This window comes from Cordyceps fumosorosea (assembly GCF_001636725.1).
Source record: "Cordyceps fumosorosea ARSEF 2679 chromosome Unknown scaffold_6, whole genome shotgun sequence".
NCBI classification, from domain to species: domain Eukaryota; kingdom Fungi; phylum Ascomycota; class Sordariomycetes; order Hypocreales; family Cordycipitaceae; genus Cordyceps; species Cordyceps fumosorosea.
The window spans coordinates 1,062,011-1,078,751 of NW_017387306.1; the positions used below are offsets into that span (position 1 = coordinate 1,062,011).

At 56.1% G+C, this 16,741-nt stretch overlaps 6 protein-coding genes across 6 annotated transcripts; 3 read left to right on the forward strand and 3 right to left on the reverse strand.

Moving 5' to 3' along the window:
• Positions 1-42: 42 nt before the first annotated feature.
• On the reverse strand, positions 43-981 carry ISF_03495 (secreted glucosidase; the record flags this gene model as incomplete). Its single annotated transcript, XM_018847101.1, has 2 exons — positions 43-126; positions 211-981. 2 exons carry the CDS (start codon positions 979-981, stop codon positions 43-45), a joined length of 855 nt encoding a protein of 284 aa, XP_018705990.1.
• A 3,670-nt stretch (positions 982-4,651) lies between these two features.
• ISF_03496 (short chain dehydrogenase/reductase) lies at positions 4,652-5,722 on the forward strand (the record flags this gene model as incomplete). Its single annotated transcript, XM_018847102.1, has 3 exons — positions 4,652-5,044; positions 5,127-5,387; positions 5,465-5,722. The coding sequence occupies 3 exons, from the start codon at positions 4,652-4,654 to the stop codon at positions 5,720-5,722; spliced, it is 912 nt and encodes a 303-aa protein (XP_018705991.1).
• Positions 5,723-6,653: 931 nt separating this feature from the next.
• Positions 6,654-8,569, reverse strand: ISF_03497 (general substrate transporter; the record flags this gene model as incomplete). The annotated part of the gene is made up of 3 exons (XM_018847103.1): positions 6,654-7,905; positions 7,986-8,273; positions 8,361-8,569. The coding sequence occupies 3 exons, from the start codon at positions 8,567-8,569 to the stop codon at positions 6,654-6,656; spliced, it is 1,749 nt and encodes a 582-aa protein (XP_018705992.1).
• A 1,383-nt stretch (positions 8,570-9,952) lies between these two features.
• Positions 9,953-10,479, forward strand: ISF_03498 (hypothetical protein; the record flags this gene model as incomplete). The annotated part of the gene is made up of 2 exons (XM_018847104.1): positions 9,953-10,187; positions 10,283-10,479. 2 exons carry the CDS (start codon positions 9,953-9,955, stop codon positions 10,477-10,479), a joined length of 432 nt encoding a protein of 143 aa, XP_018705993.1.
• Positions 10,480-11,990: 1,511 nt separating this feature from the next.
• On the forward strand, positions 11,991-14,964 carry ISF_03499 (hypothetical protein; the record flags this gene model as incomplete). Its single annotated transcript, XM_018847105.1, has 5 exons — positions 11,991-12,365; positions 12,427-13,185; positions 14,092-14,308; positions 14,380-14,429; positions 14,503-14,964. The coding sequence occupies 5 exons, from the start codon at positions 11,991-11,993 to the stop codon at positions 14,962-14,964; spliced, it is 1,863 nt and encodes a 620-aa protein (XP_018705994.1).
• Positions 14,965-15,428: 464 nt separating this feature from the next.
• ISF_03500 (mitochondrial intermembrane space protein Mia40) lies at positions 15,429-16,596 on the reverse strand (the record flags this gene model as incomplete). The annotated part of the gene is made up of 3 exons (XM_018847106.1): positions 15,429-15,849; positions 15,917-16,325; positions 16,386-16,596. 3 exons carry the CDS (start codon positions 16,594-16,596, stop codon positions 15,429-15,431), a joined length of 1,041 nt encoding a protein of 346 aa, XP_018705995.1.
• Between the last annotated feature and the right edge of the window lie 145 nt (positions 16,597-16,741).

Genomic DNA, 16,741 nt, shown 5'->3' on the forward strand with positions numbered 1-16,741 from the left:
AAAAGAAAAAAAGGGAAAAGAAAAAGCGAAACAAGAAAACGCTTACTGGCTAACGTATTGAGCAGTGTAGCCGACTTCCATCATGCTGCCATAGCCATCCTGGGTGTTTCCGTTGGGCGAACCGGGCTGTCGTTACGATTAGTACTATTCCATTCCCGCGCCGAAAGAAGAAGAAGAGTTAGGAGAGAGAGAGAGAGAGAGCTCGCTTACCCAGTTGCCGCCGACAGCGACGTTGAGGATGAAGAAGAGGGGGCTTCCCGCGACGGAGCGCCAGACGTTGTAGTTGTTGATGCGGCTTCCCGTGATGCGGTGAAACTCCTGGCCGTCAAGGTACCAGACGATGCTCTGGTCGACCCAGTTGCCCGCGCGCGTGTCAATCTCAACGCGCCACGTATGCCAATCCTGGTTCGGGAAGTTGACCGACGCGCCGATCCCATTCCCCTCGTTGCAGACGCCGCCCGGGAAGACGTCGCAGTGCATCGTCCCGTGGCCGATCAGCTGGCCGTTGACCGTCTCCAGGATGTCCAGCTCGCCGCAGGCCGGCCACTGCGTGCCGTGGCGGATCGAGTCGCCCAGCATCCACCACGCCGGCCAGATGCCCTGCTTGTTGTTGACGCTGTTGCCGCCGAAGCGGATCGCCGCCTCGACGCGCGTCAGCTTGCCGCCGGGAGGAGTAAAGGTGTACTTGGACTCGAGGCGGCCCGAGGTCCAGGAGGAGCCGTCGCGCCAGGGCACGAGCTGGAGGGTGGTGCCGCCGCTGAGCTGCACGTTGCGCGTGTCCCGCGTGTACACCTCGAGCTCGTTGTTGACGTTGAGGTAGCCGGTGATGATGTTCCAGTTGCCCTCGTTGGGCAAAGTGCCGCCGCTGCCGGCAAAGTTGTCCTGCCAGACGCGGTTGAAGCCGCCGTAGTTGGGCGCGTCCCAGGCGCGGGCGACGGTGGCCAGGGACAGGAGAGATGAGATGAAACCGGCCTTGATCATGTTGGGTGAGCTTCGAAGGTGGCTTGTATATATATGTATGTATGTATATAGGCTGTGAGGGTTATATTCGAGCGGTTGAGCAGGGGTTGAGTCGATTCAAGCTGAATAAAGGAGTGGAAGGGGAAGAGATCAAATCTTATGTACAGGTTTCCGAGCTCAACTCTGGGATATTAAGGAGGAAAGAAGAAGAAGAAGAAGGGAATTGATGCCTTGACGAGGATAACATTCAGTATATAACCTTTTTGTTACAAACATCCCCTGCAACCGCTTGCGTGACCCCGTCCTCCTCCCGCCTCGTCGGTCGCGCTGGTGTCATTTGGGAAGGTCAAAGGAAGGCGTCGAATGAGCCCCCCTTGCTCTCCTCTATGGAATAAGCTCTCACACGCACAATACCACAATACCGAATCCAGGGGAGGGGTGGGGGGGTGCTGCGCTGCGGTGAGCTGTGCGTCGCGTCCTCGGGAATCTATTCGCCATGGTGGTGGCGTTGCGAAACGTCGCATGGGGTCGGGGCAGCCCGCGCGCGCGCGCAAGGGTTGTAGTAGTAGGTAGGTAGTGTAGGGTCAACCGGACAAAGACAAAAGACAAAGACAGCAACAGACGCCAAGCAACCCAGAACCAGATGACTGGTATCGGGTCCGAAGGGGGGGCGGGGGGTGTGATGAAGATTGGGTTTCTCATGTGGGTCGGGGAAGCTGTCAAAGAACGACCATGTCTAGTTAGATGTCTAGACTTGTGGTGAATGCGAATGCTACCTCGTTGTAGGAACTAATGGGCATCCTCCTGATGGACGGCCCGATAGCTAGCAGCGAGGGCTTGTCGCAGAGTACACGTGCGGTGGTGACTCTGCGCGGTTCTCACCAGGTACGGTACACAAAATGTGTTTTTTTCTCCTGGCGTGCAAATTTAGAAGCAGTCGCAAGTATCTCGAGTCTCAAGGCAGCAAGCCAGGCCAGTCTATCCATCCCCTGCTTTTGGTTGATGTGTTCTGCTGTTGGCTCCAGGATGCCCTTTCTACATCACCAAGTAGACTAGACAAGGCATTCAACTACTACTACCTGCCTCAGCCTTTTCTTTGGTTGAGGCTTGCTAGCGCACACATTACACCGGAGGAAGCGCCCGACCCTGTCACAAAAACCCGACTAACAAGGGGTCCCTGGCAATAAAGTCGACAAAGCGCACGGGAGATGGCCCAGGTAGGAAAGTGGTTAATGTGGCTTGCTTATGGCCGCCTCGGGGCTTCGCTCGGTACCTGGGCGCAATAACAAAAAGAAGACGAGAGAAGGAGGAGAAGAAGGAGGGGAAGAAGGAGAGGAAGAAAAAAAAATAGAGGCTTGGTTGGCCTTGGGTTCGGGGATTCTTTCGGCGGAGCTGTTTCGTCCGTGGGCGTTTTATTTGACGCCATGTATTTCTTGGGGGGGGGGTTTCGTCCCTTGTTCTCGGGAACAGCCACGGTGGTTTATAATCTATTGCCTTGGACCAGTTGTTCCCGTGTCTTATTGGGAGGATCGGAGAGGCCAAGCTTTGGTGGCGGCGAAGGTTATCTAACTACTGGCTACAGTGCATACACATGTACATACAGGAGTTAGGTGCATACATACATGGGGCAAATGCCTTGTAATTTGTACTGGCAGCGAGATGCGCAAGCGCTCTGGTAATTCCCCTTTTCTTATTACTACGCCGTATTGTTGTAATATTCCTGTGTGGTGCACTCGTCTACTAATCAGTAAGCCATTGAACCTTGTTTCGAGCCAACTCTGAGGCGAGCCTTGACGCGTGCTTTCTACTGGTACTTTCGGATGCCTCCATGATGATGAAGCAGCCAACCAGGACTCACAGCGACTACTTGACAGGGATTCGCGCCTGTGGAGGAAGTGGATGGGATGGGGAGAACCACTCGGCGGTTCTGATTTATAGTGTATGCCAAAGGGGGGGGGGATTGCATGCTTCTCTTGAGCATGGCTAGATCGATCCCGTGCTCCATAGCCAGGGCACTAACCTAGTTAACAAACTACCCCAAGTAACTAGTGAATGACACATGGCGGCCTACCATCGTTGGCGTCGGCAACCGCACCGCTTGAGGGGGACGGGGGTGGGATTATGCATTGTCGGCTGCTCATCGTGGAAACGTGACACGACCGGGTATGGAAGCTGGCTCTCAGCTCAGGTGGCGGAGATAATGCCAGTCCAGCTGGAAGGAAAAAAGGAAGGCGTTGGAAGAGAAAACGGTGAGGTCGATTCTATTCCAGCAAGATCCAAGAGCAATATTGCAACCCGGCAGACGAGGTTGCCACCGCCAAAATCTACACGCGACGGACCAGGCCGGGTCAGTATTGAAGATTATCAAGACGCTCTTTTCGAACTGGCCCACCAAGGAAGTCGAACGATTTTCGTCGGTGCTACACACCCCCATGCAGGTACCGTACATACATGCTGTTACATGCTGCAAGTCGTGTTACCAGGTGTCGTCAAAAGGCTTGCTTTGCTTCGCTTCTTCCCCGCGAGCGAGTTCGTGAGCAAGTCAGATTGAGTCTTTATTTCCAAGACACCCGGCCGTTATTGTCACCAGGAGGACCAGGCCACGCCGCCAAGTAGTACGCCGGCACGCTGACCACGCTCGATGTAACCCTGAGTCTTTGGCCAGACCGCATGAGCACCGAGGGTGACTACTAAGCTAGAGGGCATCAGCATCCATCTGCCACTCCAGAATTGATCGCTCAATGCAGAAGCTCTGCCCGGGCGCTAGACTCTTGCTGGGGTTGGTTTCCGCGGTCGCAATAAGATGCGGGCGACAGTACGGATAATAATCCGTAGTTGGACGGAATACGGAACCTGGGCGGGAGAGGGTGACTGCGTCGCAGTGAAAGGAACGACAATCAAAACCGGTGCCGAAAGCGCCGACAAACTGCAGGTTTGCTGGTTACATGGGCGTTGTGGCCATTTTGTTTGGCATATTGCAAGGGTGAGGGCGAGGGCGAGGGCGAGGGTACTCGGGCGCAGTTAACTAGGTTACTGGCATCAAGGTTCGAGCCCGGAACGGACCGCTTCCATTGTTTGCTCGGTGTAGATGTACAGTCTGTGGTGGTGACCTTTGTGTCGCAAACTAGACGCCAATTTGTGTTGTCTTTTTTTATTTGCCTTTTTTTTTTTTTTTTTTTTTTTTTTTTTACTACTGATATTTGTCGTAGACGTATCGTTACCAAGTATGAGCGGCCGTTTGATCCGTTTTGTCCGACATGTCTAAGAGTCCGTTTGCCCATGTCCTCCTCCCTCCGCGAAATGCCATGCTGGCCTCCCTCCCCTGTGAAGATCATACCAACACTGCCATCCGCACAAAGCAACCACAGCCCAATGCTGCGCTCTGATTGATCACCCATCGAGGCCGCAGCGACTCCATCCGAATCCATCCTGTCTGACTTTACCCCGCCAGAAGCCATCATCAACGTCATCATTGGTCCTGCCGCTCCTCCACACAAGCTTGAGCTAGCTCCTGCCCAGTCCGCGCGCTCCGCCCTTGTCTTGATCTTGCTTCAGCCACTCACATCGAGTAGCAGTCCTGTAATTTACACAAACACCTTTTTGCCGAATCGAATTCTCCGTTTACCGGTATCATCTGCGGCTCTCAGACACACAGACACACACACCACAAAGAAGCTTGACAAAAGACACCATGTCAGGAGCTGCCGCCGTCTTTGCCCCCGGTTCCACGGCTCTCATCACCGGCGGGGCCTCTGGAGTCGGCCTTGCGGTCGCCAAGCTGTGCCACGCCAAGGGAATGAACCTGCTGCTCGTCGACCGCAACGCCGAAGCTCTAGACCGTGCTAGGCTGTCGCTTGCGGGCGGCGAGCATACTGCTGCTGGTGGTGGTGGTGGTGGTGGTGTGGACGACGCCTCCTCCGGACCGCCGCGCGTGGTGACCTCGGTCGCTGATGTGAGCCTGCCGGAAGACTGGGCAAAGATCAAGGACTCTGCCATCGACCAGTTCAGCTCCGTCGAACTCCTGGTCCTCAACGCTGGCGTCGGCGGTAAAGGAACATGGGGCGACCATGACTACTTCCGCAGGGTACACCCCTCTTCTACCATACCTTTCGTTGGGGGGATTCGTTTTGCGACAAATGCTGACTTTGTTGTCGTTGTGCCTGTAGATCCTTGAGACGAACCTCTTTGGCGTCATCAACGGCGTCAATTCCCTCCTGCCCGTCGTACAGGACGCCGCAAAGGCGAACAAGCGAACCGCCATTGTCATCACCGGCAGCAAGCAGGGCATCACGAACCCGCCCGGCAATCCCGCGTACAACGCCTCCAAGGCCGCCGTCAAGACGCTCGCCGAGCATCTGAGCTGGGACCTCCGCGAAACCACAACCAGCGTTCACCTTTTGGTTCCCGGCTGGACTTTTACCGGCATGGTTCGTTTTCCCTTTTGCCAGCTTCACTGCTTGACCCCGTATCAACGTAAGTCTGTCTGACCCAGCATTCCTCACAGACCGGCGGCGGGCAGACCAAGGACAAGCCCGCCGGCGCCTGGGCGCCCGAGCAGGTGGCCGACTACTTGTACCGCAACATGGAGAGGGACGAGTTCTACGTCATCTGCCCGGACAACGACGTGTCTGAGGAGACGGACAAGAGGCGCATGCTCTGGAGCGTCGGCGATGTCGTCAACGGCCGCCCGCCGCTAACCAGGTGGCGTGACGAGTGGAAGCAGCAGGCCGAGAAGACCATGTCCGAGACCAGGATAGAATAACGACGCCCCTCCCCTCCCCCCGAGGGGAGGGCCGATCCCGTAGTTGAGCCGAAACGGACCGATCAACCTGTCTCCCAAAGTCGAGGTCATTGCAAAAGCTCATGTTGAAGCTAACGGGGCCGGCCGGCCGAATCAGGCTGTCGCCTTATCCGTGTGGTGTGTAGCACTGCAGCAGAAGTCGGCCCGCTGGGTCATTCATCCCATGTATCATATTGAAGCAAGATTGACTCTTTGTCATCGTAAGTATGGACATTCCATTCGTTACCCTTCGGTTCGTCGCGTAACCCTCGTGACACTGTGCGACTGTCCAGAAGACCGGCGGCTCTTGGGCGATAGCGGCATTCTACCTCGGCCCTTCATGCCAAACAAGGAATCTTGTCAAGATTGTTTGCTGTCTCTAAATTAGCGAAGAGGTCCAGCGTCGACAGGGGAGGGGTAGAAAGAAGTAAGTCGACGCCAGGATCATTCAGTCAGCGCTACGCCGCATCCTACGTACGGGCCAGCCGCCTTTATTAATGCTCGGACCATCCATTCTTCAGTTTTATTTGTGCAACATTTAATGCATCATGTATTCGCTGAATAATCCAGGTAATTGGCTTCATGCTACCGCCCAGCCGCACGTAGAGTGGCCATTGCTGGAAGTGCAGAACGAACAGTAAATCAATCGAGCTTCCAACGGGTTGCAAGAGCATCCCATCCTCCAATAGCAGCGGTCAATTATTCCATTACAGTCCATTGAGGGTGGTCGGGCCAGCATTTTTCAACTTTTCAATCTACCGGTACATTTTCTCCTGACATTCCTCCCAGCCCTCTCAAACTACCTACCTACCTTGCGAGTCCTCTTGCAATTCGCACTCAAACAATACAACAGCAGCTAGGCTACGCTGATCATGCTATCGCGTTTAAACGCCCTTCAATCCCGAGCTCGCTTTTAAACAACATTTCCTTTCACTTGCTTCTTCGTATGAATGTTGATATCTCTCCACAGCCAGACACAACCCCAAGCGACAGCCAATAAGCAGACACTGGTGGCCAGCATGTACTGCTGCGAGGCGGAGTACGCATCTGCGATACCGGTTCTAATAGGCGTGCCCTTTGCATATGAGAGCTGTTTTACGAGGGAAGCGTAAATGGCATTGACGGGCGCATCAGAGGGCAGGCGCTTTGTCAGCTCGTTCTTGAAGGTACCGGTCCAGATGGCGCCAGAGATTGTAGATCCAATGGCAGACCCGATGCTAGCGAACAGGTCCAGGATGGCGATGACGACGGCGACGTGTTGGTGGTCCGAAGGCGCCATCATGGCCATTTCGCCAGCAACGACGATCGGACCGCCCGCAAAGGCGATGAAGATTTGGGTCATGATGACGTAGCCGATGTTGTCGTTGGCCTGGCGGAACTTGATCAAGAGTCCGACGCCGAGAAGCATCAGAGGAAGGCCGTAGAGCGAGGCCACCCACTTGAAGCGGCCCGTGAAGCGCATGAGGATGCCGAGGAAGATGGACGCGAGGCAGGAGCCGATGCGGTAAATGCTCCTGATCCATGTCGTCTGGTCGACCCCCATATCCCAGACGACCTGGAGCATCGAGGTGAAGTAGCTGCCCCAGATGGCCGAGTTGGCGAAGAAGAAGAAGAACATGAGGCCGCCGAAGAAGACGGTGCGGTCCACGAGCAGCCGGTACGGGATGAACGTAACGGGCGCGAAGAGCTTCTCCCACACGCAGAACGCGACGAGCAGGAGGGCGCCGAAGATGAGGAAGCAGATGATGATGGGCGCGCGCCACCGCTGCGGCTGGTACGAGTACAGCGAGAAGGGCAGCAGGAACAGGGCCCAGCCGGCGGCGAGCAGCAGGAGGCCGACGGTGTCGACCTCGACGAGGTAGTTGTAGACGGAGCGGGCCGTGATCTTGGTGCCGCGCGACTCGAGCAGGCCCTGGCGCTTGGCCTTGCGCTGGTTCCAGAGGAAGACGAAGCACAGCGGGAGCACGATGACGGGCATGACGATCGCCCAGAGACCGAAGCCCCAGCGCCAGCCGGCGTCCTTGACGATGCGCTTGGCGACGAAGCCGCTGATCGGGGTGGTGATGACGTACGGGGAGGTGGCAAAGGCCAGCATCAGCGCTCTGTTCTTGAGGGACGAGGTGTCGGCGATGAAGACGGTGACGCAGTAGCTGACGCCCTGGGCTCTGCTTTCACGTCAGTCTTTGTTTTCTTTTTCCCTCTCCTTCTTCCTGTTCAAAGAAGACGTCTGGGGGAGCACACTTACCCGACAGCAGAAAATACCAGTGCCGCGGCATAGGTCTCGATGGTCCTGGCGCACGCGGTGATGATGTAGCCGAGACACCAGATCAGGAGCATCAGCGCGAGGCCCTGGGGACGACCCCAGGTGTCGAGGATCTTGGCTAGCGGCAGCTTGGTCAGGCCGCCGATGATGGAGGCCAGGATGTTGACGGCGGCGCTGGTCGAGTGCTTGTTAAAGGAGCTCGTCACGAAGGGGTTGAGCGTTCGCGTGACGACCTCGGCCGTGGAGGTGGCAAAGTAGTATAGCCAGATCCTGTATCTTGATATCAGCATCTTCATGTCCCCCTTTTCTTTTTCTCGACAAACCCAGAAACAGGCGCAGGGCGAAGGGAGCACTCACAAGCCATAGGCGGCGACGAGATCCCATTTGCTCCAGGCCTCGGCGGCGGCCTCGACCTTTCTCACACCTGCCTGCTTGGTGGCCCCAAAGTCTTCCTCGCTAGATCGCTCAATCTCGGTACGCTTCTCATTGGCAGCAGGTTCCTGCGCCGGTGTCCGTGCCACGTCATCTGGCTCCGTGGCCGACCACTTCTTATTGAAGAAGCCCATTTTGTTCTCAGCGTGAGGGTGTCTACGCAACCAAGCAACGAGAAAGAAAAGGGGACAGACAGCACCGCGATTCAATCAGCAGGCTGTAGAAAACCGTCTTGGCTGCTAATAAGGACAGGGGACCCGAGGGGATCGATCAGCGCCACGAACGACAAGACTACGGCGTCTGCAATCGGTGGGAGGCTTTGCGGGCTTTAAGCGTCTGCCTAGAGTCGGGAGGCGAGGGGCAAGTAGAGACGTCTGTCGATCATTTTCAATCGGCGAGGCATGCCAAGCTTAATATGCGTGTTGTCGGCATAGAGATGTGGAAGCGAGCCTTGTTCCGAACGAGCAACCGAACCCAGCTCCACGAAGCTAATGCATGTTCACCCGTTCTGGGTAGGAGCCGGGAGAGAAGAAAGGGTCCGGGAGGGGAGGGGTTCGTTCCATTGCCACGTTCGGAGCAAACAGGAAACTTGGCAGCACGAGAGAGCCTCATCTAGCAATCTGTACAGCTAGCTTGCTGGCAGCAGCTGCATCGGAGACGGCCGATCTGTGCAAACGGTGCGGCTTAGATAACGGTATGTCGAGAAGAGCCTCACGCCCGTCTCTCCCATCTTCAAGTTGCTTCGTGATGATAGGTGGAAAGGGTCCGCACAAGTCGTTGCACTGGTGGAGTCAGATCCGCGGCCGGCTCGGGGTTCGCCTTGGAAATGGAACTCTTGCCGAGAAGGTGGCTGGGCTGGTATCTTATCTGATGATCAGATAAAAAAATTTATCAGGTCACGACCACTCAGAAGCGCGTTCCTCTCCTCCTCAGTAATAAGTTAGTAAGCCGCACTCACAATCCACCACACAAACTCGTACAAGGGTAATTCGTACGAACCAAGTAGCTATCTAACTTGTTTATTAGTTTTTTTTCAATATTGCAATCTAAATCAGTGGGTTAACCAACAGCAAAAAAGTCAAGTGTGCAAACTCGGCACTAACTCATTACTACCGAAGCCGTCGCAGGCCGCGTGAGCCGTCTCGGGCCTTGTTGTTCGACTTGGTCACCCCGGAAGCCTTGAGGTGCAACTCGCTTCTTTGTGTAGCGTCGAACCGTAATCTGTAGTTCCAGGCTGCACCTCACTTCAGCATAGTCTGGGATTCAGTTCTCAGTGTCACGATCACGATCACGCGCCAACGACCATCGCTCTCGTCAAGATGTCCGTCTGCAGACTAGTTGTTGCTATTTAGTCACGTCAAGAGGTTGGCGAGCCCTACTGAATCGCTTATTAGGCTGCCTCCGTGACGACGGCATTTATTCCTATCCGTAGCTACTGACAGAGTTCGTCGGCTCCGGACATCTCATTCTTCCTGCCCGCGCAGCACTCCAAGACGTCTCCGTGCTCAACTCCCAAGATGAAGCTCGCCACGGTCGCCCTCGTTGCCGCTTCCTGCATATGTTCCGTCGCCGCCCTGGGAGTGAAACCGGTCTTGCTCCCATGCACGGCCATGTGCGTCCGCAAGGCCACCAAGAGTCTGGGCTTGTGCGTCCAGGACATGGCCTGCTATTGCATCCCGAAAAACTTCGTTCCTATTATGAACGCTGCAAGAGAGTGCATAGCGAACGAATGCGACCCGCAATTTTTTGGTGGTATGCTAATGACACTGTGAAGTCTTGCCGTTTTGTTTTTTTCTTTGCAAAAGGGAGCATTTTCAGAATGAACTCCTATACTGATCATGTCTTAGCCTGGATGAAACTGGCAAATGAGGCCTTTTGCCGCAAGTTGATTGCTTCCATTGAGGCCGACGCCCGTACTCCTGCTGGGAGAGCGTCTGCGACTCCCTCTGTTCAGACGACAGCCCACACTCCGGCTACGACCCTGGCTACGACTACATCCATTGAGGTCGCAGCCGACACTCCGGCTCCGACCACGTCGACATAGTCCTCGGTCCCGGCTGCTAACAACACCGCAACTATCACGGATTCTTTGACGTCGACAGCTTCTTCAACGGCCAAGGCTTCGTCGACGTCTCCGGGAACAGCGGCAACCGCTGGTCTGATTACAGGGGCCCGCTGCCCTTGTAGATGGTCTATTGGCGGCTGCGTAAAGTATGCCCTTTCCAAATAGCAGAAGATTTAGCTACCGGTCCGTTCAAGGCAGTTGAAATCCCCTACGTTTGAGCCGTCACGCTCTCAGAGGTACGTCGTTAATATGAGCTCGTTGGAACTTATGTATGATGATGCAAGGCTTAACGCCTGGATAGGTAGCCGAAGTAGAAACTCTGGCTTGGTTGGTAGAATGATATTTTCGATTGAAAATTGGGGAAAAGCAATTTGGTCCGCTCCAAAGTCCTGTGCCTAGTAAGCTGTTCGTAGATGCACATCTCGTCCAGTCCACTGTGCTCATGAGCAAGCAACAGCGACATAACAGCGAAGCAGCTTCAATATCACGCGCTTGATATCTGCCGTTGCAGGAAACACTATTGTAACCCGTGCCAGAGAAGGCTCAAACTTCTAGCGACAAAGGCCAACCCAGTGGAGTCTGTGGATTCTGAGAAGCAGGAGTCGCCTTGCTGGTATTACTGGATAAGTCGCATGTCTTTTCGCCAGTGTATGCGTTGCCTACAATGGACACGAATAAGAGAGTGCTGGAACAAGGAAAGCGACTTCGAGTTGCTTCATCATTTTGCGAGACGAATATCTTCTATTTCACGGGCAACTAGACGAAAAGGCGGTCAGCGGACAAGACAAGGAGGCAGGCAGAGTATGTCCACAATGCTTCAAGTGTCCAGATGGCAGGGATTTCCCGTTCATCCCGGCTTTGTATGGACGAGCTTTGTGCTGAAACAAGTTGCGCAATTCAGCGAGAGGTTCTGTAATAAGAAGAGATGGCTGCATGGCCTGCAACGTGCCTTGTCATCAGCCCTGATCCATAATTTAGATTGAAGCTGGCTGGATCCTGCGTTTCGTTTGCTGGCCCTCGTTACCGCGCCATCCGGAGGCTTCGTCATTCAGATGGGGAGTTTGGTTCAACTTGTCCTCAGCAGTTTGGGCACCGCCATTAGCACACGTGACTCACTACGAGACCAAACGGGCCACGACTTGATGTGTCAGGCGCCTGGAAGACCTGCAGTGCTGCGTCAGTGGCACAGGACATCGCACACTGAACTGGCCCTGTCCTGTCCCGCTGCCGTCGCCCCACCACTGGAAAAAAAAGCGACTTGCGCTGGATTATCGGAACTCTCAGCCTCACTGAGATCCTGACTTTCCGGCGTTGATTTGCAGACTATCAACCAGCAGTCCATCCAAGATCCCTTGGTACCTGCTTGCGCGCAACGAGGGGGGAGGCCTACATTCGCCTTCCACTCCCCCTTCAGCGAAGAACCGTCCCCGCCCTTCAAAACAGACAGGCCAACACTCGTTTGAGGCCAGCGCGCCCAACTGCCTCCCGTCATGTCTGAGGACGACGTCGACATGCTGGCCGCCGACGGCCAGGGCCCTGGAAAGGTCGACCGCGATCGCCGCGCGCCGCGCTTTAGCTGGACGCCGGCCTACGAGGCCACCTTCTTCCGGAGCCTCTGCGAGAGCGTCCAGCTCGGCTTGCGCGAGAACAGCAGCTTCAAGGCCGAGGCCTGGGAGCGCGCCGCCCAGGCGCTGCAGGAGAGCCACGGCGCGTCCCCGACCAAGAACCACCTGATCAACAAGAGCGATAATGCGCGAAAGCGATTCCGGTTGTGGAGGGGCTTGCGCGAGGACCCGGATTTTGTGTATAACCCAAAGGCGAGGACCGTGACCGCGACGGAGGAGGCCTGGCGGGCACACATAGAAGTATGCCGACATGAAAATTTTATGTCATGCCTTTGCTAACTCTTTATTTTCTTCTCCGCAGCGAGAACCGTTGTCGCGGGCCCTCAGAGGGCGGCCGTTCGATCACGAAGATTACATGGAGACGCTGTATCCCGATGTCATAGGCTCTGGGGGGGCCCCTAAGAGGATCATGAAGCCTAAGCGTCGGGATGGTCAACTCGGCGATGATTCTGAGCTAGCTGGGCCGAACGCGTCCATCCTGTCGACTGATCAGGCCGTAACAGGCCAACAGTCAGGCGTGGAAAGCCCAGGCACCCAGTCTGCTGTCAACGCAGGCTCCGGCTCTCAGCCCGGTGCCACGACGCCGTCTTCTACCGTGCCAACCTTGGCCACCACACAGGGAAGCGCCCTGACGCCCCCGGAGGACACAGCAGCGCCGAGCAAAAAGCGAAGCCTTACCGGCGCCGACCTGGACGGGTCGCTGTCGGCCGCGAACACGCCGTCGCGGCTCGACACATCTTCCCAGACCGTATCGCTGGAAAAGCGCCTCCGCTTCTCCGCGCCTGATGATGCTACCGCGAACCTATCGACATCGCGGACGTCGCGGGGCGCCGACCACGCTTCGCTCGACGCCGACGGAGACCAGCTCAGCGATGGCGGCGCGCAGGAGCCACAATACCAGGGGGCGGCTCGGGGCAGCGGGGAACTGTGGCGCGAGAAGGCGGTTGATCTTTTTTACAGAGAATTTTCTGCGGAGGAGCTGGACCTGCAGGTGAGAATCCCGCAGAGGCTGCTCGGCAATGACCATACAGCCATGGTGTTCTGCAAGATGCCGCCCCAGGTGCGTGAGCACTGGGTCCGGAGCCTTCGTGGCACCCTGCGCTGAGGGACTGGTAAAGCCCCTCTCGGCCACGTCCGTCGTGTATTTGTACATTTAGTTAAATTCCTTTTCATGTTTTGTCATTTTGTGTTTTTTGGTTTTTTTTTATTACGCGTCAAACGAACAAGGGGAGTACTGCGGAATCTGGGTAATTATTTTGGCCGGGATTTTGTTTCTTTTCTGGGTTTCAATGGCGCTATTGTTGATAACCATTTTCTATACCATCGGCGCTTGTTGAAGAAGGGGGAAGCAATGATAGGATGGAAGTCGGCGTCACTTCAAGAATGGACGGGAAGTCAATGGCAGTATAATACAGTATCTATAGTCGGTCTACATAATAACATTTGCTCCGCGGGGCTCTGTATTACATTTTGATGAGCGTGCTGTGCGCCATGGCGATGTCGCCGGCCCCTTTTCCGACAATACCCGTGTCGACCTTCTTCCAGGACCTTCGAGCATGGAATAAATACTGTCTTCAACCATCGCCACTAGAATCAAGCTTTACCTTGGCGGCCGTTGGACACTAATTTTGATCCGGCGAACCCTGGCGCGCTCCCTAACCCACCCATGGCCCAACTGCATCGCTTACCATCAAATTCCTATCGACGACAGATCAGAATTAAGTCGCAGTAAAAGGCATTCACATGCAATTTGTAGCTTTTCCATGAAATTTCCCTCACAAATCGTGTCATACTCTACCTTGACGAATCTGGCCAATCACAGGGGCTGCAGCAGGTTGACGCATAAAGTGGTCGTCGCCCGCGGAGCAGGGGCCGTGGGGCGATCGTTACGTCATGACCTGCAAGTTTTCCCCCAAGCTCTGCCCACCTTGCTTCCTCGAGCTCCAGCCCTGGCACGTTGCTGCAGCCTTCCCTTCTTAAAACGTCTCGATCCGCTGTCTGTTCCTGGCTGCACGACACCTCTTCTTCATCAAAATCCAAGCTTTACCTCACCACTGCAGCGTATCACGAGCCTTCTCGACGTCCAAAGCAACCACCGCCATTAAACTCTTACACATCTGGGGAAGACTCAGCACATCACACCATTCATTTTCTTGTGCCTTTACGCCTCACCACAATCAACAGTAAGTTCGATGCTGTGAATTTGGCGGGCGATTCATCTTTACCATTTCAATCTTGCTCACAGCTTCACCAGTGTCATATGCCAGCGCCGCCGCCAAGGGCCCCAAGCAGTCCCCCTCAGAGGTACATCTATCCAGCCATGCATCCTCCACATCCCCGGCCCGTCCGCTAACCCTTCGCCCTCTCTCCCGTCTAGGCTGCTGCTCCCCCCCCTCCTGAAATCATCCCCAACGAGTCGGCGTCGACGTCGTCGCTGATCGACGTCGACATGCCCAGCGTCCACACCGTGCCGTCCGATTTCCTCGAGCAGGACGTGCAGACCGAGACCCAAGCCAACCGCCTCGACCGCGAGGCCCACGCCGCCCGCGTCAAGGCGGACCGCACCCGCAAGGAGGCAGCCGCCAAGGCGAAGAAGGCCGACTCGTGGCTCGCCAAGCAGGCTGCGCAGCTCTCGGACGGCGCCGCGTCCGGCATCGCGCTCGCCAACCTCGCCACGTTTGTTGGCGTCGGCTCGTACCTCGGGTACAAGGCCTGGGGCCTGTACCAGAACGGCAACCTCGACGGAAAGACGGTCGGCCTGGGCGTCAGCATCCTGGCCGGCGTCGGCGCCGTCCACGCGGTCGTGGGGGGCTACCTCTACCGCGGGAAGAAGAACTAGAGCGTCTCGCCGTCGGGCTTGGCCGCGGCTCTGAAAAGATGTGTCGGGGGTCGTAAGGCGCAGGAGGATTCTGATTAACATTGCACTTCGTTGAAACTCCGCTTTGTATAACTTGCTTAAGCAAGTTTGTATTATTCCCAGTCAATAGTAATGAATCATGTTTCTAAGAGATAAAGATTGGGATTATTTCAATCGTTTTGATTCTAACGTTAAGTGTGTAGATGGAGAGTTGTTTGTACAAAGTAATATCCCACCTCGTGTGCCTTCTCCCCGAATCTGTCTATATGCTATCGTCAGCTGTTCCTTTTGCGTTTCGTACAAAGCCCATCCGAATGAGGATGGGCGATCAGAGTAGTACAAGGGATATCTGCCCGATTTTCACTGTCAAGGCATTCGTATCCTGTATGTGCGAATGGTCCATTCGCGTCCTCCCATTGATTTCTTTCTTTTTCCGCGGTAATGTTTTAAGCCCCCTTAGGCTTGGTGGCTTCCTTATTGGCGTCGGTGGCATCCTCCCACTTGGGGCCGCTTTGGGAAGTCGTCGCGGAGGTCGTGCTATCGATGCTCGCCTCGGGAATGGCAGCCGCCGCCGCAGGCTCCGACTCGGTAGACTTCTTCTCCGTCTTTTCTTGCGTGGGGAAGACCGCGACGTCGGCGACGCGGGCGGGCTGCTCCTCGCTCGCGTCAGAGCGAGACGGTGTCTCAGCCGCCTTGTCGTCGCTGGGCGGGGGGGCCTGCGACTCGGTGGCGGCTTGGTCTCCGCGGGGCGGCTGGGACCCGGCAGGCAGCTCCAGATCGCCGGCAGGGAGGTCCTCCGCGTCGTCGGCCTCGGCCAGCTCGGCGCCGTAGATCTCAGGGTATTTACGGAAGCATTCTTGCATGCCCCTATCAGATGCAAATCGTTAGTGGCCCCGTTTCGTGACGGCAATGTTTGCGTCGTGGCTATACGTACTGGAATTTGTCGATGCACTCCATGCCCTTGGGCTCTTCGTTGGAGTACACGAAGCAGCTGAACGCCGTCTTGAACTCCTCGCCGCAAGGGCCGTGGGCCATGCCGCCCAGGCAAGGGCAGTCCCAGTTGATCTCGCCCGTCTCGGGGTTGAAGGCGGCCTGCTGGTCGTTCTCCTCCTCGGGGCCCATCAGCGGCGATCCCGCAACGGCCGTGGAATCCGCGGCTGTCTGGTCCTTCTGGGCGCCTTGCGTGCTCGGCGTGGGCTCGGCGGCGGATTTGGCGGGCGTTTGGGCGGTGGCCTTGGCGGTGGCCTGTGATTTTCGCTCCTCGACGATAGACTCGACGGTCGGCAGCTGCACCGACTCGGCAGCTTCGGGGAAGGAGGGCGGCGCGGTAGAGAACTGCTTGGCTACATAGTGCATTTTGCGTCAGCGGCCAGGGAGTGGTCGCGCGAGGGTTGTTGACGTACCAGGGATCGCCTCTTCGGCAAAGACGGAGCTGGTGCTGTAGTAGTAGACGGCGCCGCCGGCAAGGGTCCAGCGCACGGCGGAGCCCTTCCACGACCGCGACTTGTCGGCGGGGGATGTCGATGCGAAGCGGCGCGGAGCGGATCGGAGGGCTTGAGTTCGCAGGGCCGAGGTGGCCGGTCGCGAACCGGATTGAAGCGCGGTGCGAAACATTTTTTAGATTGCGATTGAGAAAAGAAGGAGACGAAAAAAAGAAATTAAGAGCGCCGCGGAATGAATTGAACCCACAGCAAATGTACAAAAACGTGGAATGGAAAGACGGGATCGCGAGAGAAATTAATGAGAGATTCGAGGGGGG